The sequence below is a fragment of the Colossoma macropomum genome, unplaced genomic scaffold (genome assembly GCF_904425465.1).
Source record: "Colossoma macropomum unplaced genomic scaffold, Colossoma_macropomum, whole genome shotgun sequence".
In the NCBI taxonomy this organism is placed as follows: domain Eukaryota; kingdom Metazoa; phylum Chordata; class Actinopteri; order Characiformes; family Serrasalmidae; genus Colossoma; species Colossoma macropomum.
Window position 1 is genome coordinate 37,041,712 of NW_023494788.1, and position 22,504 is coordinate 37,064,215.

Genomic DNA, 22,504 nt, shown 5'->3' on the forward strand with positions numbered 1-22,504 from the left:
GGGAGTGAGAGAGGGGGAGAGAGAGAGGGGGAGAGAAAAAGAGAGAGAGAGAGAGAGAGAGAGTCTGTGGTAGAGGGAGTTCACTAATGGAGCTAAAAGAACGCAGTGAGGTATAAAGAACACAATCCTGCTCTTATTCATAACTTATATAAGATCATAAATGGAACAGATATTCAGATGGAGTTTAACGGAGCGCTGTAATAATTCCACACAGACTGTTAACTGTATAAAACTACACAGCTGAAATGAATATGCTGGCTTCATCGCACTGTAAATACTGTCATTGTAAAACATTAACATGACTCCGGAGTTAAAACTCATCTGAACGAAACAATCTCCTTTCTGTACATATCAAAACAAAACACGCCTCTTTATTTTCAGCAGAATGATGATTTACTAGACAAACACAAACTCAGGAGAACAGCCTGTAAATCCGTTTCTACAGGGATGCTCGTATGTGTACATATGAAATTGTTAAAAATGATAATAAAACAAGTGATTGTATAAAAACACAAGGAAATTATTCCCTTTTTCTATAAATTGTAATAAAAAGGTTCTTATGTAAACTTTAAGCAGTTCATTATTTCCTTTTGGACATCTAAAATATGTCTTGTTTCCTGATGATCGGCTCTGAAGTGGACGACTCGATGGACACGGGTCACAGAAATACACCAGCTACGGTATCAGCTATTCCTACAGAGAGAGTGACAGAGAGAGAGAGAGAGAAAGAGAGTTAGAAAGAGAGTACAGAGAGAGAGAGAGAGTACAGAGAAATTGTGCAGAGACAGAGAGTGCAGAGAGAGAAAGAGAGAGAGAGACAGAGAGGGCAGAGAGAGAGAGAGAAAGAGTGCAGAGAAAGTGAGCAGATCTCAGAGAGAGTGCAGAGACAGGGAGAGAAAGAGCAGTGAGAGAGTGCAGAGATAGACAGAGGAGAGATAGAGAGTGCAGAAAGAGAGAGCAGAGAGAAAGTGCAGAGAGATAGAGAGTAGAAAAGAGAGACCGAATGCAGAGAGAGGGAGTGCAGAGAGAGTAGAGAGAGTGAGAGTACAGAGAGAAAGAGTGAGAGTACAGAGAGAGAGTGTAGAGAGACAGAGAGAGAGATAGAGAGACACATGAGAGAATGAGAGAGTGAGAGGAATAGAAAGAACAGAAATAGAAAGGGAGAAAGAGTGAGAAAGAGGAGAGAGAGGAAAAAAGAAGAGAATGAATAGGAAGGAAAGAGAGAAAGAATCAGAGAGGGGAGAGAATGACAGAGAAGACAGAAAGATAAAGAGAGATGCGGAGAGAAAAGGGGAGAGAGTGTTAATATGAGAGAACAGCACTTCATGACTTGTTTCAACGAGTTGTGTATTTTTGTTCTAGCTGTCATCTCCAGCTGTTCAGCTTCATTTCTGTAATTCATTCACACGTTCACTCCATTCCACTGCAGCTCATCAGCTCAGCTCTCTGCTCTCATAATGAACATAAAACTGACCAATGCTGCACAGCGGCGGCTGCACCAACGTGATCAGCACCATATTTCACACTTCAGCACCTTAAAATACTGCATTTTATGGTATTAACACTTCACTGCATGCTGAGAACACAGATTATTTTAGGAACGTAATCACAATGAGATTAAAGCAATAACACTTAAGGACTTTAATACTTTGGAGAAAAACATTATCAGTGAAACACTACAGTTGAAATGCAGCAACCTGGCACTAAAGAAAATGGTTCTACATAGAACCATGAACACTCCAAGCATCCTTGATTAAACCGTTCTTTGCATGGTGAAATGGTTCTTCACATTGATTGAGAATGTGCTGTATATGGTTACTTATTTAGACGGATAGTCCTAAAATCTGATTGGCTGAGCTGCATTCGAAGCCATCGTAAAATCTACGATATCCGCACACCTATGACCACCTCACAACAACTGAATCATATATTACTGCGCCACGGCACGAAAAACCCTTGTACTATTAATGAATAACCTTTGACTCTCATGCTGGATGATGGACCACTAAGTGTACTGATGAAGTAAGAACCCGTTTTTTGTTTAAACTGAGGGGCTGACAACTTATGTTCTGGAGTAGAACTAGGCTGGTCAGCTAGCTTACAGGCTAAAGACAGCAAACAGTCTAAACAACTCCATCATGAACATCACAGGCTTGAATTAAAGTACTTACGGTATGATTAACTGTAAATTGACAGTATAAACATCTAAAAAACACCACTTAAATGGTTTACATGCTTCAAATGTTCGTGTTTCAGTCAGAAGTCACATCAAAGCCAGGCTGAATCCCAAATGGCTCTGTATTTCCTACATAGTGTGCTAGCTATGAATGTTTAGAAATTCTAGCTTCTACAGCCAAATGCATCAGTTGTTGAGTGTGGATGTGGCTGAATCCCAAATGACTGTTACTTAGCTGTATTTTGCCCTGTTGGGTGCAGGATCCAGTACATAAATCCCTACCTAGTGCACTATGTAGGGAGCAGGGAGCCATTTGAGATTCAGCCCCAGCCTCAGAAGAGGGGCGCTGCTGGATTGGTGCTAAATAAGACTTGCGGTGGTATTTTGATGACCAAAAAGAACTCATAAAGCGAATGTTTTTGCATTAAACAGTGCTGTGTTACCATATGTTCAATGTAATATGACAAAAAGTTAATAATTCATGAAATTTGAGACTACACGTTTGGCGAATGGTTTTCGGTTAATTTCTGGCTAATTCTAGGTTGGTTAGGTGTTCTTCTGTCACAGCTGCCGACTGAAAAGCTTGCTCAGTGGTAATGACAGTTTGGGAATTTAGTGTAAGGAGCCGGAGAACAAACTGCTGGCCGTGCAGCGAGTGAGCGGAGTTCATTGCTCTGACGTAGCAACAAGCTGCTTGTTAAGGAACTATAATTTGGCGGAAGGAATTGCTAACATTAAAACGTATTAAACGCCGCGTTCACGGCCCAATTTATTTATTTCTTACTTTATTTATTTAACTGTTGTATAAAAGCAATAGAACACTTGAGGTTGTGTGTTATCACGTATAACACCACGGCTGTGATGATCTATGACCAAATCTCAGCTGTGATGTTATTTTGCGATAACACACTCCCTTTTGTGTTCTATTGCTTAATTATTTTCTGAAAATTTCTAAATTTTATCTTTTTTTTTGTTTGTCACCATTTTATAAAAGCAATACTTAAGACTGTGCGTTAATGTGATTTTATCATAAAGAAGGGGGTTTTAAAACAGCTTTAATATAACATGAAAACAGTTCTTCTATAGTTACGATGTCAAGCTTGTATACAACAGAAGAACCCTTTTTAGTGCTATACAGAACCATCTACAGCACATTCTTATTCAATCTAAAGAACAATTTTACCATGCAAAGGACCATTTACTCATGCGAAGAGGTTCTTTGAATGATCATGGTTCTATATCAAACCAATTTTTTTACTAAAGAACCCTTGAAGAACCATCTTTTTTAAGTGTGTAGTTTGTACGTACCACACATGTTGTCCCCCATTTTGACGTAAACATAGCCCCCATTACCCCAGGATGTTCCCCAGGAGTTACGAACGATCCAGAACGGCACCTCGCCTGTGGGAAAATTTACACTCGTTATACATTAGACATTAATTAGACCATAATGCAATGCTGTGTTAATGAGAAGTCAACAGTAATTAAGAAGTAATGGCACATTTCTTATTGATGATTTAGTTTTATGTTGTAGAAATTGTTTGGAACTTGTGCTAAGACTGTGGCCTCCTTAGCCCACAATAATACAGACACATTTAAAAACAGTATTTTCATACCACGCACATTAGCGTTTTAACACCGTTCACTCTGAAGTGCCAACAGAAAAACAGCTAAAGGGAGGGTGAGTGCAGATCTATGCCATCTGATGGTAATATTTTAAATCACCATATATTTTTCTACAGGGAATTTTTTGATAATGGATTGAAAATCAAAACCTAAATTTATAAGCGCCTCAGAAAAAAAAGGGAAAAAAAAACAGCTCTATATTTACATTCACTGTATACACACTCATATTTACTGTTTTACTATATTTGGGATGCATGATATCAGAACCATATAGTTTTTTTTTGGCGAATAACTGCTTAGACACTTCAACTCCTTGAGACCGGTGGTTCCAAAATGCACTTCGTCATATTCTTCATAACTTTCATATTTCATAAGCTACATTCAAAAGGTGGGTGTCGTATGAGAGCTGTAACTGTCTTCTTTCCAATCAAATAGATGGGTAATATAATTTTAAACCCTTACAATAAAAGAAGCTGAACTCACAATTTTTTTTTTTGGCCACTGAAAGTCGACACATTTTTCCACAAATCTGGGCTATAAACTATAAACAGATGGCGTCTCTTCAGTGATCTGCTCTGTAAAAATTATTTTTTATAAAAAATATAAAGAGCGCCTAAGATTTTTGGCTTTCAGCAGTAAACTGTAAGCATATAGCAATATGTGTATGATCATAAAACACATGTTCTGTTAATTTGAGGTGAGCTTTTACCAAAAAATAAATAAATAAATAAAATAAAAACTCCATTTATTTCATGCATAATTTGCCTTACTGGTCATGTAAATTCAGATGGAAAAAAACAAAATATACCCTGGAGAAATAAACAGATGTTATATTTGTTCCATATTTCAAACTGAGATGTGATGAAGTATTTAGAGTAGGATGTTTAGGTGATGCTGCATTACAGCACTAAAATATCTGCATTTTATTCATTTTACTGCATTTGTAGCCCAGGTGGATGTGTACATAACAATGAACGGATATCAGCATCAGCCCACAGTATGTATATATAAAAACAGCCCCATACATTACTGTATTAAAAATGTAAGTTCATTGAGGTGTATTTATTTCCTTATGTGGACCAAATCCCCCCAGTCTGATGAAAATATGAGCACTGTGTAGCTGTGGGGACATCAGTCTGCGAGGGAAAAGTGCTTTTTTCCTCAAAAAACTGCAGCTTTTACTACAAACAGTAAATGCTGATTTGTGATGACACACAGTCCTTCAGTTAGTAACCCTGATGAGTCGCCGAGTTCATGCTGATGTCCTTGAAAAGGCAACACTGACCTGAGTCACAGTGAACTCCTCGAAATCTCTCTGACCAACTGTCGATGTGGGAACACTGTTTTTATAAGGAATTGCACTGTTCATTTTTAAAACTTAAAAAACTAAAACATCTGTTCTCAGGCTAAGGGGTTTAAAGTCTACATAAAATGCACATATTATTTCAATAGAATTTATCAAATAATTTATAGTAGTTACTAAATAATAAGTGTTAAGATAGATAAAAATTAAGATAACTGAATCGTAAACCACAGCAAATATGCAAACAAAGCTGCAAAGACTGAATTTTCAGTTAATCCCAGTTGTGATGACACAACCATGGACATATTTGCATAATATGTAATAATAATATTTATAACCATAATTAGCTTATTTTCTCCTACAGCCCTGAGGATTTCCAGATTTACAAACGTTTTTTGTACATTTCAGCATGGACTGCTTTTGAACAAGGCACAAGGCATAAAATACAGGAAAGCCAATCAGAACAGAGCTCATTAACATACAGTGCTGAATTTAATGTATGTGAACTCTTCAGCAATATGCATATTTTCACAGTGAATTTTTTGATGCAATCCAGAATTCACAGCTTCATCAAATGATGGCAACCTGTCCTGGTCCAACAGCAGCAAAACAGACGCAAACCACAATACTGCCACCACCGTGTTTCACACCTGGGATGAGGTTCTGCTGAAATACAGTGTTCAGTTTTTGCCAAAAATAACCGTTCTCATTTAAGTCATTAGATCTATTTTGTCTGTTTCTCAACATAATTTCAACAGTCCTCTGGCTCATCCAAGTGGTCATTAGGAAACTTTAAACAAGCAGAAATGTTCCTCCAGGAGAGTAGTGGCTTTCTCCATTCTATAATTCTATACACGCTATTCTTGTTCAGTGTTTGCTGACATTAGCCAGTGTAAGAGAGACCTGCACATCCTTAGATGTTACCCTGAGGTTCTTTGTGCTCTTCCAGAATATTATGTGCCTTACTCTTGGAGTCATTTTTATGGGACACAAGTCTTGTGCTAACAAATGTGTGTGGTAAAGACCACACCTTGATGGTTAAGTAGGGTAGGGTCAGCCACACTTACAGTCATCTACGCTTATGACCAACATATATAATGTGGGATCACTTTGTTCAACAAATGTATGAAGAACTATACAACTGCTTATGTTATTTGTTCAGTTGGGTTCCCTTTATCTAATGTTATAACTTAAATGAAGATCTGATGTCATTTTAAATTAGACTTTTGCAGAAATGCACATAATGCTAATGGGTTCACAAACTTTCAAGCAGCACTGTATATCAGGTCATGTAAAAAAAGAATTAGGACTGCTTTTGTTGAATAAACCCAAACAGACGTTAACAGAGCACTTAAATCAGAGATATTTAGTTTCAAACCCACAGCATCATTTAACTCGACTCACAAGCATGTGTGCAGTGTGTGTGTGTGTACCTGTGGTATCGTAGCCGATGATCAGTACAGCGTGGTTGGCATGGCGACTGGAGCAGTGGTGTTGGATGACTCCTCCGAGGTAATCCTGCCAACTGGTGGCGTCCACAATAACCACCAACGGCCCCCAGTCCACCAAACGCTCCATCATTAGCTCCTCCTGACCACTGCAGTGGACACACATGGACTCACTTCAGCATTCTCAAGTCAAGATTCTTTACTGCAGGCACAACAACGATAATAATAACTGATAGTATTCGACTGATGTCACGTTTGTTGCTGCTGCCACATTGTTGACATGACACCGATCAGCGTGGTGATGACAGCCGTGTTTATAGGGCCACTGTTTGCACAGCGTTAGTTAATAAAGCATCCAGACAGACAAAATATAGCCATGATGAGCTGTGAGCTTCATGACTGTAGTAACACCAACAGAAAATAAAACCCTGTGAGCTTTCATAGCGTCCCGACTGTCCAATGCTGTCAAGGCTGAAGAGCTGAACTAGCCAAGGAAAAATCTTTAATAGAGAGAATAAACAGGAGAAACTTCCAGCATCTCCTCGTAACACTGCCAAAGTCTGATCTCATCAGTCGGACACAGCTAGACAGTTAGCAGGAGGAGGAGCTCTGGAGATCATTTTTGAACATTTTTGACATTGACTGATTGATTTTCGCAATCTATTTGTGTCTAGATCGCTACTGCTTTAGCATCACTTGAGATAATGTCAAGCTAACACCGATCAACCCCATCAAATAAAGATATCGCTGCTGTCAGAACAAAACCTTGTATCTCAATTTTTGTCATTTTTCAGTTTTTGACATAATTTGAAAATACCTGTTGCCCTTTACATTTTGTGTAAATGTCATGATGAATGGACCAAAAGAATTGGCCAAAAATGACTTGGAACAAAATTCTGTTTCCATTGACTTACATTAAATGTAAATAAGGATTTTTCCATCTCCTGTAAAGCTATAATTTTGGAGATTTTTATCATTTTTCAAGTTTTTGTTCCGACAACAGCGCAATGCAGCTGTTACTCACTTTTGTGATCATGATGACGTTTCATGATGTAGTTGATGGTAAAGACAGAATCTTGTTAAAGGAGGCGTTCTGGAGTTTTGATCATTTCCCAGTGAGAACTGTTCACGATTGACAACTGACATTGACTGATAGTTCATTTATGCAACCTAGTTATATCTAGATCTCTTGTGCTTTAGCTAGGCAGTGAATGCAGTTGAGAGAACGCCAGAATGTTAGCAAGGCTCATGTTAGCTTAACCCTCTTGGACCCACAAACTCGCCCACGTATCAAATTCAATGTTTGTATATCAGTTTCTCTCTCTTTGTGTTAATACAGCGCAGAAATACAGTTTAAACATTTCCTCAATCTGTAGAGTCACCCTTTCCATTCCATCTTATCACGACATCATACGTGACTCACATCCAGAGTTATGAGGCTATGAAGAGGGGCTGAGATACACGTCATCTGCCTTTCACCGTGAGGAACTGGTGGATTAGTGTGTCCGTCTACAATGTGTGTGAAACTGACCAATGGACACTCAGGAAATCACTAAGGACTGACCCATCACGCTGGAAACCCTTAATTCTTCATTCAGTCCACATCAGAGACACATGTGAAATGGCGTGCAGAGAGTTTACAGCTGCTGAAGTTGCTGCAGCAGTTTTGGAAAGTAGTGATGAAGATAACGGAGCATTTTGATATGAAACATATGAGTATCATGTTATCTGAAGGGCCTTTAAAGGAGAATAAAATTAGATATGCAGAAATCAAGAAAATGCCCTCAGATAAGCAGCTGTTACTCACTTTTGCAAAGACGGCAACATTTGATGGTGTAGTCGATGATAAAGACAGAATCTCTCTGACCCTTTCACAGACCAAATAATTACATGACTCTAATGATTTCAGCTCCTGCCGTGTGAACGCTGATGCAGTATTTAAGGTAATTATAGATGTCTGGCTATGTTATTGCGGGCAATAACACATAACCAGGGCTCAAGGATAACTTATTGATTTGGTATGGATCAACACCTCCAAACAAACTGACTTTTTCTTCATATCTTGATTTGAAAGCCGTAGTCGGCATTGACTGCTCACACATTAAACTGATGGAATGTCAGCAATATGGCCGTGGATGCTCCTTCTGGATTTTGCAAAAACTATTTATAATAGTAACGACTCTTTATTAAAAGAGCATTTTTCATTTTAGCTTCGAAATCTCAAACTGCTTTAGACAGGAATATCAATAAAACACTGGAAAGACAAAAACACAACGCTCTAAATAAAAATAACAGCACAATTACAAACAAGACTAAATGAGCCACAACACTTCAACATATTCTAGCCAAAACAAATGTGTTTTATTCCCACACAAGGCAATAGTTCTAGTTATGACCATGAGAGCTACATAGAACCAATTCATGCCCAAATGGTTCTTTGTATGGTCACTGATGGAGAAAATGTGGTATATGGTTTTGAAAATGGTTCTGTATAGCACTGATATTGTTACAATGTCAAAATTGTAACAATAGAAGAACCTTTTTGGTGCTATCTAGAACCATTTCCAAAAAGGTTCTATATAGAACCATGTACAACAGATTCTCAATCTGTCTATCTTTTTTAAGTATGTTGTATTCTCTGGAATGCTGAGTTTAAGAGCTCTAGAAGAAACTGATCTTCCACCAACTGAGCTGTAAGAGATCCTAGAGCTTTGCAATGAGCAGCCTTAGCGGAGTGAAGTGATCTGGACGCTATAACATTTCAGATCAGTAAGAAACGCCTAAGCTCAGCCTTAAAGAGCTTGAAATGTCACCAAGATCTTGTAGTTGATATGGAACTTAAGAGTAAGCCAGTGAAGAGTGAATTACGCTTAGGTTGCATCTAATTTTTATACCTTCCTGACTTTTCACCATTGTATACGGGACATGATGGTTAAAATACCTAAAAGCATCACAACGTACCACAATATTTACTTTTTCAGAGATCTGATCAGATAGAGGAGAAAAGAGAACCAGTAGTGCTACATTTTAAAAAATACTATCAACATCAGTGACCTTATTTAATATCCAGCATACTATGTTGCACTGATCCCAGTTAAACAGGACTAATTTTGCTCTCGTTGTGACGATATCCATGATATGTTCAGAAAAGCATACTATATTATATTATGCAGACTGATTGCACATGCAAGTAATTTAAAGAGTATCACAAAAGACGTTAAGATCTGTAGATTTCTAAGGATTCATTCAAGCACTACCAGGAAAACTGCCCGTATTCATGCTTAGAGAGCAGCACACAAGAGTGTGGATGTGAAAAGAGCTGTGGCCCTGACCCCAAACATCACCTACAGTTCAGTGACATTGCAAACACACACACACAAACAGTGGTGTTAGCCCATGGGTCATACATGTGCATTATTTATATATTAATGCATTATCTGTATTAAAGATGCATTAATGCATGTAAAAAAGAAATAACGATCATTTTTGACTCCCCCGGCTGAGCTGAGCTGGTATGCTCTGGTTAATTCTGGTTCTCCTGTGCTAAAGGAGAGTGTGGTTGATAGAACCAAGCTCTGGTGAACAGTGTGGTGTTCCTTTAAACTGGGGAATTGTTGATCCCTTCTATATACATATACATCCAAAAAATGTTTTGTAAATATTCCTGTAAATATATTTTTTCCCATGATATTTTGATATTTGGGACACCATTCTCACTTTCCACCAAACACTTCTGCACTTGATGTGCTATTGAGGCTTGAAATCCTTTTTTGTAAAGTAGATAAAAGTCCTAGCAGTAACACATCTACCTTCACCAAAAAAGCAAGGTGTCTAATGTAATATGTCCAAGCTGTGTTATATATGCAAGTATATATGTAATAATAATAATAATAATAATAATAATAATACATCCCACATATATTATGTAAGTACCTATATATAATATGTCACATGTATTTCAGTATCATCACATTTTGCCTCATATATATATATATATATATATATATATATATATATATATATATGAGGCAAATATATATACATATATACATGCCATTTATATTATAGGTAAGTTTCTATGTTATAATAATACACTCCATATATAAAATAGTATATTAAATGTGTAAATATATGTACTATTACTACTACTAATAACAATAATAATAATAATAATAATAATAACAATAATAATAATAATAATAATAATAATAATATGTCCCATATGTATTATGTAAGTACCTATATATAATATCTCACATGTATTTCATTATCATCACATATCACCTTATGTGTGTGTAAATATATATTATATATAAGCATCTATATGTAACCACATCCCATATGTACTGTATGTATATGTAAGTACATATATGTTGTATTGTATGTATTACATATATAAAAACACTTTTGTTCTCCACAATTTCCCTCACTTTATTTGTGTTTTCTACCTGAAGTCAAACGCAGTATAGTCCTTCACTGAGACTCCGCCATAGAGCTGTGGGAAAACCCGGCACAGTCCCGTCTCAGCTTTATACGGATATTCCGTCTCATTCACCAACTTCTCTTTAGTCTGGAAAAATAAAAACACATAAACTGAAACTGTCACAATGACCGTTACAGTCACATACAATACATATATATGCCTTTTATGTATTAAAAATTTCTTACACTATACAATTATTGTTACAAATGACTCTTGCGGTACCTGTTTGAGCCACTCCAGAGCGGAGACTGTGGACCCTCCGTTACAGCCCTGGCTTTTGTAATCGCAGTCTATAACCTGCTGAACACTCAGATCCTGCAGCTTTCCTCCGTCTTTCACGTGCACCGCCTCGATTGCGGCCACCACGCTGAAGGCCCAGCATCCCCCGCACTGCAGGAACACAACACAGACTCAATTAAACATGCAGACTCAATTATGTGCTTTCTGACACTGTGTTAGATGCTGCCTGATGTCTGAGACATTGTTTTATGATAGTTTTGTAAAGAAAACATTTTTTTTAATCCATTCATGGAGGGTGGAGGGATACATGCTGGGCGTTATGAGGCAAAATAGTCCCCAAAGAAAACTTGTTTAAGATTTTCCACTATTATCATCATCAACATTCCCTGTAAATCTCAGAAGACATGTGTAGGTTCACTGGTGGTTTTGGATAGTAAATAAAATGGCTTTATTTGTGTTGTAGTCATGGTGACCCCTGGTTCATATCACCATAAAAAAATGGATGCACTATTTAGTCTCTAATGGTCTATGAAGTCTCTAATATGTTCCTGTTTGGTGGAACATACCGACTGCTGGTTCTGAACTGGGCCAACGGCTCCGTGCTCTCTCCAGTCAAACCGCGGAAGGTAGCGCTCAGATCCGGGGCGGCCGTGTTTGGTCATGTTGTATTTGGGAGCAACCTCAGGCCAAGCTCGGAGATAAATATCTGAAATATGCAAGCAGTCATAAATTTGACTAATAACAAACAATCTGTTCTGTATGTTTCATTAAACTGATAGTTTGGCATAAAAGTTCATTCAACGCAGCCGAGGTGTTTAACCTTACATTTTTGACTATAAACATGGTACATTAGCATAGCTAAAAACACTCAGTGTCATACTGAAAGCCTGTTTTTTGTCTGTACTTTAGTCCATGTTTATACACAACACTATTTCATAGGTCTGGGCATTATGACAGTAATTACAGAAAACTGGCCAACTATATGTTTCATTATAAAGAGAACAAAATTAGCCCTGTTGAAATGTATTTAGTGCCAAATACTGAATAAAAATCATAATATTCACATTTTTGAAATGTATTGTATGAAAAAAAGCATATATATATATATATATATATGCATATATATGCTTTTTTCAGACATCTGATCAGTTGGGACAGGAAAAAAAGGATCCAGACGTGCGACATTTTAAAAAATACATTTCAAAACTGTGAATATAATGATTTTTATTCAGTATTTGGCACTATATATATATATATATATATATATATATATATATATATATATATATACACACAAAAACATTTCTTGACATATCACAATATTACATCCTTGCCACATCGCCTGCCTCTAGTATTTCATACAGTGTCAGATACCTCATAATCAAGTCTATTAGAGATTAGGCTTGAAGTAAGGGTGGAGAAACTGTGCCAATTTGACAGCCAAACGATCACTTTTCATATTTTAATATTGGTTTAAAAATTCAAACATCTCATAAGAGCAGATGGGAATGTTATCATTACAGTGTTTTCATTGACTAATAACAAAAAACAATTGTTTGGCTTATATTCAGTTGACTTTGAACAAGTGTTAGAGAAGAAGGAACAGAGAAGAACCTCTGAACTGTTCTGGTGAGAGGTGGGAGAACAGGTTGATTCCATATTTGGCTGGAAGCTGAAAGTCCATGGAGTGCAAGTTCAGATAGGCCTGCCTTTTCACTGAGGCCTAATTGACAAAAACAAACAAAGCATGTAGCATTAGTGCTGTTCACACTAGAGCAGGACAATACATCATATTTTAATCATAATCGTGACATACTAAACCAATAAGCCATGAGAGGCTGTGCATTACTGCAATTTTACCACAGGGAAGGGTGTTGTTAGGCGTGGTGAGAAGCATTGAGTGGCTTATTGCTTTTAGAAAATGGCAGCCAACATAAAATATGATAGAATACACAATAACTCAGTAAATAATTTAAGTTATTATTAATAGTAATCAACATAAACAAGTATTCAGTTCCTTTAGAGCATGATATCTTTGCCAAACTATTAACCGAACTATTAGCCTGTAAAAATGCATCAACCATGATGACTATTCTCACTGCCAGTGTGGCGTGTAAAATGAATGCACTGTATGAAGTAGTAATGGTTACTGTAACAACAAATGTGCATCATCATCAGGAGCTTTCTAAGACAGTAAAAATTTGTTCATGTTTATAGGCGTACATTGAAAATAAAAATATACATATTTGTATATTGTTTTAGACTGAAGCTCCTCGTGGAAGTCGCTCATATTTAGCAGGCTACAAAGTCTCCACAAGGGGGTGCCATTAGCAGCTGTACAGCTTTTAATACCTCATAAGAGCAGAGCTTCACATCAGCCCTATGGCACAAAATGTCTTTGTAATTCAGACATAAGCAGCTATTAGTGTTTCATTACTTTTTTTTTTTGAATAGTGCTTTTATCATGTTCCAAAGTCCATGTGGCACATCCAGTCAGAAGCACACTCTTATGTATAATTAATCACTCTCATTTTGTCACTGTTATATCCAACAGCTTTATTGAACATCACGTTATGTCCACATCGCGCAGCTCTAGTTCCCAATCAAAGAACACACAGATTTCTGAAAGTTTAGACACAAAACTTTTGAGACGTTTCATGTGTGGAGCCATGCAGAGATGTTTTGGTCCCATCAAATAACTAATTAGCATTTGTATCAATTTAGCACTGCACACTCCCACTGAGACGCATGAAAAACACGGAATAAAAAAAACAATTATCTTAAAAAACACATGTTCAGATTTCCTTTTGCTCTGAAAACAAACTCGTCCGAGCTCACAGTTGTGTTTTTCAGTTTTGTTTCCCAACAAAGCTGACAGATCGGTACCTAATTAGACTTATTTCTTTCTAGGTGGACTTTTTGGAGGTCAAGCTGGGCACTACAAAATAGGGCTTTGTTTTTGTCAGTAAATGAGGCAAACTGTGTGGTTGAGTTTTGTTCAGATCTACTAAATGCAACAACAATTTTCTACATTTTCAACAGCGAATCTAGAGTAGCCTCCACAGCCACTTTATTAGAAACCCTTCCCTTGTTGAGACTGTAGCTCATCAACTGATGTACAGTTTGTGTTAGCCATCCTCTATTCCTTCATCAGTGGTCAGTTCCTGACCACAGAGCCCCTCTGGGATGTATAGTTTTGGGTGGACCGTCCCCTTTTAACCCAGCAGTGAGACTGACGTATGTAAAAATCCCAGCAATGAAAATAATGTTTGGACAGTGGTCCCTTTCCATTTGTGGGGTGGAGGGGCAGTTAGTGAAAGCACAATGAAGGTATTTCTAATAAAGTGGCCAGCAAGTGGCATCACAAGCGAAGTGTTTCTAATAAAGTGGCCAGTTAATGGAAGCACAAGGTAGGTGTTTCTACTAAAGTGGACAGTAAGTGGAAGAACAAGGTAGGTGTTTCCAATAAAGAGGCCGGTGTAAGTACAAGGTAGTGGCCAGTAAGTGGACGCACAAGGTATGTGTTTCTAATAAAGTGGCCAGCGAGTGAAAGCACAAGGTGGGTGTTTCTAATAAAAGGGTCAGTAAGTGGACGCACAAGGTAGGAGTTTCTACTAAAGTGGGCAGTAAGTGAAAGCACAAGGTAGGTGTTTCTAATAAAGAGGCCAGTGAGTGGACGCACAAGGTATGTGTTTCTAATAAAGTGGCCAGCGAGTGAAAGCACAAGGTAGGTGTTTCTAATAAAGAGGCCAGTGAGTGGACGCACAAGGTAGGTGTTTCTAATAAAGTGGACAGTAAGTGGACACACAAGGTAGGTGTTTCTAAAAAAGTGGCTAGTGATTGGGTGCACAAGGTAGGAGTTTCTAATAAAGTGGACAGTAAGTGGACGCACAAGGTAGATGTTTCTAAAAAAGTGGCCAGTGAGTGGAAGTACAAGGTAGGTGTTTCTAATAAAGTGGATAGTAAGTGGACGCACAAGGTAGGTGTTTCTAAAAAAGTGGCCAGTGATTGGGCGCACAAGGTAGGAGTTTCTAATAAAGTGGACAGTAAGTGGACGCACAAGGTAGGTGTTTCTAAAAAAGTGGCCAATGTGTCTAAGTACAAGGTAGGTGTTTCTAATAGTGGCCAGCAAGTGGAAGCACTAGAGTTTCCAATAAAGAGGCCGGTGTGTGTAAGTACAAGGTAGGTGTTTCTAATAAAGTGGCCAGTTAGTGGTTGCAGAAGGTAGGTGTTTCTAATAAAGTGGCCAGTTGGTGGTTGCTGAAGGTAGGTGTTTCCAATAAAGTGGACAGTGAGTGGAAGCACAAGGTAGGTGTTTCTAATGAAATCAAGGGGGGAGTGAAGTTTGGTTACGTAAAAAACCGCCTGTTTTACACATTTAAACCCACAGAAGAGCCCCAGTGAATCACACAGTGTCTCGAGGGTGTGCAGCGAGTATCTACAGCTCTACCTGTACAGGTGTGTTTGAGTTTTCCTACCTGGATCTGTCTCCATGTTTGAATGTGTTGCTCTGAGTTCGTGCCCCGTCTGAAAGTTCCTCCTCCTGTGAGCTCCTCACTCATCTCCAGTAATTCTCCATTGGAGAAACGAGCCAGCAGAAAATGGCAAGATAATAAAACAGTTAACGCTTCTACGCGAGCCATTCACACGGATACAACAACATTACCTGCTACACTGCAGCTCCACCAAACTCTCTGAACTTTCGCTTTCAGCTCTGCTGATCTTCGCCTTTCAGCTGCCTGTGAAACCGTAAAGTGCACTATCGCCCCCTGGTGGCTACATTGATGACTTACACTGAACGGAAGTGCAGTTTGAGCACCAGTTCCTTTTTTCTCTGGATTTTTTTTTTGCTGCATATTTACTTTGTGTCCTTGTTTCCATGTACGAAATTTATTTTGTATTTATATCTGTTTTATGATATGAAAATAAGAAAGCCAATTACACTCTAAAATGTGTTAAAAACAAATTCCGTCTTAAACTACACTATACTACAAAAGTATTGGGACACCTACACATCACAACTACTGGAGCTTTTATAACATCCATAGGCATTAATGTGGAGCTGTACATGTGGAGATATAAATATGTACTTTTCACCTGGTAAAAACTTATTTAAGGTTCACAATTGGACCTTAAACCCACTGTTGTACCTTTGAGGGAACATTAACATTGTTTGTACCTTGATGAACGAAAAATGTACCTGCAGAGAACCTTTATTTCTAACAGTGTACTTTGAAAAGAAGGGAAAGAATAAAGCCAAGGGTTCTTTAGTAAAGACAATGCATATACATAGTGAATGATTCTCTGCATGGTGAGACGGTTCTTCAGACTGATGTGGAATGTGTTGTATATGATTCTATATAGAACCTTTTCGAAAAAGCACCAAAAAGTGTTCTGTTACAGTATATTGTTATAAGTATATTGTTACATGCTTAACATCGTAATAATAGCAGAACCCTTTTTATTGCTACATAGAACCACTCAAAAAGGTTCTATATAGAACCGTATACAACACATTCTTCATCAATCTAAAGAACCAATTCACCATGCAGAAATCCATTTAGGCATGCAGTTGGCTCTTTGAGTGTTTTTTTTAGAGTTTAGACCTGCAGGGGAGGTTCCTAGAACTTCCAGCACCTGTCAGCATAGAAACTGAAGTTTGTTAGGTTCTGTTCTTCTCTTTTTCAGTCTAAAGTAAAAGTGAAATAAAGCAGAAATGGGAGCTGAACCAGTTAAACTCTTTAGAGTGATAGTTTGGTTTCTAATTTCTAACTACTCCTCCTTCAAAGTTCCTTCAGAAATGAAGGGTATTGATAGTGAGTTTGTCCCCCTTTGCTGCAGTAACAGCCTCTATTCTTCTGTGAAGGCTTCACACTAGATGTTGGAACATTGCTGTGAGGATCTGATTGAGCATTGGGGAGGTCAGGTACTGATGTTGGATGGTCAGTTTTGGATTACTCCAGCTCATCCCAAAGGTACTGGATGGAGCTCCATCACTCCAGAGAAAGCAGTTCCACTGCTCCACAGCCAACAGGTCTTGGGTAATGAATTACATTTAGAGTAAGAGGAAAACAAACAAATAATATTTTTACATCCAACTCATCTTTACCTCTATGTCTTTGTACATATACCTTTAAAGTCAGGTGTCATTCTGTGGTCCATATTAGAAACTACAGGTCTTAGCTGGTTTTCTTTTTGAGAAAAATAAATGGAACTTTAGAAAAACAAGACTTTAGTTAAAACATTGTTTCAAACCTGATACGTTTTGCTCTACAAACATGTTCCCCCAGTGTTACTGGAGCCTCTGAACTATGAGGCTGTTTAAGAGACGAAATACAAACAACCTAGCGCTCCTGTGCACTGAAATGACGCTGCATGAAGTCTACAAAAAATCACTTTGTTTTTCTCCTTCTCTGTTTCCGTCAGCGGTATGTCAAAATAATGTCTCATTGCCTCTAAATATTGACTTAGAAAATCAAAATGACTCATTCTTTTAGTATTGACTTAGGAACTTAAAATAATGACACATTTTCTCTAAATATTGTCTTAGAAACTCAAATAATGACTCATTTCTTTCAATAATGTCTTACAAACTTAAAACAGTGACTCATTTTCTCTAAATATTTATGTAGAAACTCAAAATAATGACTGATTTTCTCTAAATATTGACTTAGCATCTTACAATAATGACCCATTTTCTTGAACTACTGACTTAGCATCTCAGAATACTTTATTTTCACATGATCTTGAGATATTTTATTAAAATAATGAAGTTCTTTTATTATTTTTACACTGCAAGCCAATTGTTTGAAAAAATAAGACATTGTTTTCAGATTCTAAGCCAATATTTCAAGATACCAAACTGGACACAGCATGTTGGTTTGTGCAGGGTATGTTGATGAGGTCAGTCTTATAATGTCAATTCAGTATGTAGCAGTGTTAGTTTCCTGTTTTGGCTCCTAAACAGCCTCCTAATTCAGAGGGTCCAATAATTACTTTACCACAGGGCACAATAGCAGCGTTTTCTGAAAATGCTGTTCATTTTTCCCATAGAGGAATCTACTTAGACCCCAATAGGCTCTTAATATGGGCATGACGGTGACTATAGAATGATGACCCATCTTCAGAGGTCTACTTTCTGTAACTCATACCCAAAAAGAGGCGATACAGAAGCAATTATGACAAGTTTTAATGCTGAGGCAGAACGTAACACAGGTCATCCATTTCCACCACCGACACAAAGCTGGACCTGCTCCCACAGAGTGCCCCAGAGCACAGCACCAACCCTGGGTCACGATTACTAACCCTCCTCCCCCCACCCCTACTGATTGTACCTGTCTGGAAGAAAGAAAAAAAAAGCTAAAGTGACCCAGAATCAGTTCCCTGACTGTGAGGCTGCTTTGTGATCACAGATCTTCACCCTCAAAGTACAAAAAAAAACAGAACACAAAGAGACTGAGAACAAGCGACAAGGTCCAGGAGAGACAGACAGTGCTAAGAGGTCACTTGAGAGATATATATATGAATGTATAGATGTATATATATATATGTATATGTATATATATATATGCAAATACTGGATATATTCATATACACTATGTCTAAAAGTATCCAGACATCTGTTTATGCTTGTTTTTCTTCTGAAATGAAGGCTATTAATAGTGAATTTGTCCCCCTTTGCTGCAGTAACAGCCTCTACTCTGCTGGGAAGGCTTTACTAGATGTTGGAACATTGCTGTGAGGATTTGGTGGCAGCCACAAGAGTGTTAGTGAGGTCCGGAATTGATGTTGGATGATCAGTTGTGCAAAAAATATATTTGGAAGTGAAAGCATTTCAAACGTCTACTATTTTTTCTTATTATGACACTGTCCTAAGAATAATATATGATTATTCAACCATTTTCTACATCATTACTTTTTTGACACATTATACATTTGCAATATTCCTTCATCTCATCATAATGATAAATATTAGTTATATTACCAACATTAAAGATGCTTTTAGTTGCCAATATATAATTTTTTTGCAGTGTGGATCACAAATGGCACCCCATCTTTACAAAGGTGTTCAACTGAGCTTCATCACTCAATATCAGTTGAAGTGGTACTGTCCCAAGAACTTCAGTGGAGCTCCATAAAAGTTCTTGGGACAGTACCACTTCAACTCATCCCAAAGATCTTGAACGGATTTCCATCACTCTGACTTTCCTCAAACATCTTCAATGGAGCTTCGTCACTCCAATTCATCCCAAAGGTGGTCAGTGGAGCTCTAACTTATCCCAAACCTCTCAAATGGAGCTTCACATTACTCCTACTGATCCCAATGGTGGTCAGTGGAGCTCCAACTTATCCCAAACCTCTCAAATGTAGCTTCATCCCTCCTACTCATCCCAAAGGTGTTCAGTGGAGCTTAATCTCTCCAACTAACCTCAAAAGAGTTCAATGGAGTTTCATCACTTAACTCATCCCAAAGGTCTTCAACAGCGCTCAAACTCATCCCAAAGGTCTTTAACATGGCTCCAACCCATCCCAAAGGTCTTTAACAGAGCTCAAACTCATCCCAAAGGTCTTTAACAGGGCTCCAACTTCACACCTCTCTAGACACTTGCCATTGCTTATGGTGACTACAGGTTTGTATGTGACCTCTCCAGAACATCCTACTCTATGGCCAATGCTTTTCTATATAGATTACATTGCTGTTACCAATGGTTGCCCCTTAAAGTACCAGAATGCAGTAATTATCAGGGTTGTCTGAACACTTTTGGACATTTAGTGTATATATTAGGTCCCCTTATAAGGGACTGAGTAGTACTCTGTGTAGGTATTCCAGGCTTGTCATTAGATACAGGTTTAAAACGCTTTTTCTATGTACAGAGAAATACTTTTTTGTTCTACAAGGGAAGAAATGCTGATTTGTCATTAGAAGTTTCATTTTGAGTGCTAATTGGTCAGCACTAAGGACAGTAAGCTGCATTTAGCTCACATGGAGGAAGAGTTCAGAAGCTTTTAGCTACGAAAGCGGCTCATGTATCCGTCCACCAGTCCAGACTGTCCGTCACAGCCAAATACGCAATCAGACATTAAAAACAATCAGCAGAGAACGTACATGGAACAGGTTCAGTCAGACAGACAACAGCATTGGAATCAAAAAGAGCAAAGAAACAAACAAACTCTCTAAAAAGAGAGTCTGAGAATGTCAAAGAAAGAAAGAAAAAAGGTCTGGAAGTATAAGGAGGGTTTTCGTGTCCAGCCCAAACCCTCTGGTCAGAAGTACATTCTCCAGCAATAAAATCAGTCGCCATTGTCATTGTTGTTATTGTCCAAACTTCTGTTTACAGTAGGAAAGTATTTGCCCCCTCAGGCTGGGACTTAGGAGGGGCACAGGGGGGCAAAAAGGTCATAAGGAAGCGTGTCCTCATGACTTGTTCTCGTCATACATGTCCAGAGAAGCCTGGATATCAGGAAGCTCCATCTCACACACCATGCTGCGGGGGGAGCCGGAGCTCCGGCTGAAGAAATGGCTACCTGAGGGAGGAGAAGAAGAAGAAGGGAGTCAAAAGTTTCGTCTGAAATGGCACATAAAAACTGCAAAAACGTTCCGGTTCTAAAATCTGACTGGCTGAGCCACATTTAAAGCCTCTTAAAATACTCGTCACACAAACAAATGACTGCAATTTTTTATTAATAATTTATTCATTAAACACTCCTTAACTCACACCCAACAGTGGATTAGTGTTTTAAGTAACTGATTAAAATATTCTCATCACAAATAGTAACAATATCATATAAGAGCAACATTATTAAAAAGAAATCATTATAATGTTGCAAAATAATATGAGAATGAACATCTGATGGATTCTATTCTTTTCTATTCTATTCCATTACTTGCAAGCCTTTTAATTCCAGCTGTAATGCAGCTTCAGTACATTAATGCAACAGAAATAGTGCATCAGCTCAACAAAATACGATCGTAGCAACAATTTTGCACGTAGTAAATGTGTAAAATCTCTACAGGCAGTTAAATATGCAACAGCACATTTACATTAATAATTAGATACTGTCTGATATTGGCAGTTACTCAATTACTCAAGTGCAAACAGCTCATTATGATTTCGTATATTGAGTTCGATTTCAAGAAATGCAATAAAGAGACCTGAATTTTAACCAGTAATGAGATTATTCAGCATGTATACCATTATTCTGATCTCCTTCATTTACGCACAAACATAACTGGACAGAGGAGAGTGAACAGACTCCACAGACTTAGTTCAACACTAAAACTGAACAAAGGCAACACAAGACAGCACTCTGTACAATTTATAACCAAGAAAAGTTCCAAGTAAGTATTTAACAGTAAATGACACCATGTTAAAAAAGAAAAAGCAGCAAGGGATTTGAATTTTATACCACGTTTCTTCTTTGGGGAGTTTATTTTGGAGCTTGTGATTTGCTGGTTATTAACTTTTTAACTTTAAATTCCAGTTTATGAAATCCCAAGGCTTATTATTCAGTAATTATATGGAAAAAAAAAAAATGCAAAATGTTATTCTTATAGGCATACAGTGCAAAACAAATTCTCATTTGGGAACTGAAATCATCCTAATATATCTCTATATATCAATATATAGTCAATATATCTAACAGTTCTTATTAGGAGATTGTTTTACAACTGCTGTAAGATTATTCCAATCATTTCTAGACATTCTTACTCATTTTAAGTAATGTTAATGCAAAAAAAAAAATAAATAAATAAATAAATTAACTGAATAAAATTATTTAAAACTGGTAAAAAAATGTCTAGGAATAAGTTGAATATTCTTAATACTTTGCAACATTCTCAAAATGGGCAATACGAGATTGTTTGAAGATTCAGATTGAATAAAATAATAGTCCTGTTAAAATAAAACCTAGCTCTAGTTTACAGATTTGTGATGTCTGCACCAAAAAATCATTGCTTCAAACACAAACTGCATTTTTTAGTTGATTATTCAATCCACACTGACTTCCTCTTTGTGTTTTAATATGAATTTAATCATCATTACATCAAATAACATCTTCTTTAGAAGATAAACATTCATGTTTCTTCATAAACAGTAGGGGAGGTTTGGAGCCCTGCTGAACCCTCTCCAGGTAAAACAATCAGAGTCGTTCATGTCACTAAGTGAACCATTAACCCCGTTAATGTTGCACAGCTGTTGCCCGAACAAAAGTTATATGTAAATGTTTAA

General features: G+C 37.6%; 2 protein-coding genes across 2 annotated transcripts in view; both read right to left on the reverse strand.

Annotated features, from left to right (window-relative positions):
• Positions 1-119: 119 nt before the first annotated feature.
• Positions 120-16,006, reverse strand: ctso (cathepsin O). The gene is made up of 8 exons (XM_036569291.1): positions 15,755-16,006; positions 12,891-12,999; positions 11,843-11,982; positions 11,259-11,426; positions 11,002-11,123; positions 6,539-6,702; positions 3,485-3,577; positions 120-693 (listed from the first exon to the last, which is right to left on the reverse strand). The coding sequence occupies exons 1-8, from the start codon at positions 15,917-15,919 to the stop codon at positions 659-661; spliced, it is 996 nt and encodes a 331-aa protein (XP_036425184.1). The 5' UTR covers positions 15,920-16,006; the 3' UTR covers positions 120-658.
• Positions 16,007-19,395: 3,389 nt separating this feature from the next.
• Positions 19,396-22,504, reverse strand: part of rnf130 (ring finger protein 130) — an 81,120-nt gene continuing 78,011 nt past the window's right edge. The window contains exon 9 of the mRNA XM_036569294.1: positions 19,396-20,801. Within this exon, the coding sequence (XP_036425187.1) occupies positions 20,692-20,801 (110 nt within the window). The 3' untranslated portion in view covers positions 19,396-20,691. The remainder of the gene's footprint in view (positions 20,802-22,504) is intronic.

Bases quoted from the DNA above. Each gene is read 5' to 3' on its own strand.
- ctso (XM_036569291.1), bottom strand. From the start codon at position 15,919: ATGGCTCGCGTAGAAGCGTTAACTGTTTTATTATCTTGCCATTTTCTG. The intron at 13,000-15,754 runs GTAGGAAAACTC...TTTGTCAATTAG, and splicing joins AAACATGGAGACAGATCCAG to GCCTCAGTGAAAAGGCAGGC. The intron at 11,427-11,842 runs GTATGTTCCACC...GTGTTCCTGCAG, and splicing joins CAGTTCAGAACCAGCAGTCG to TGCGGGGGATGCTGGGCCTT.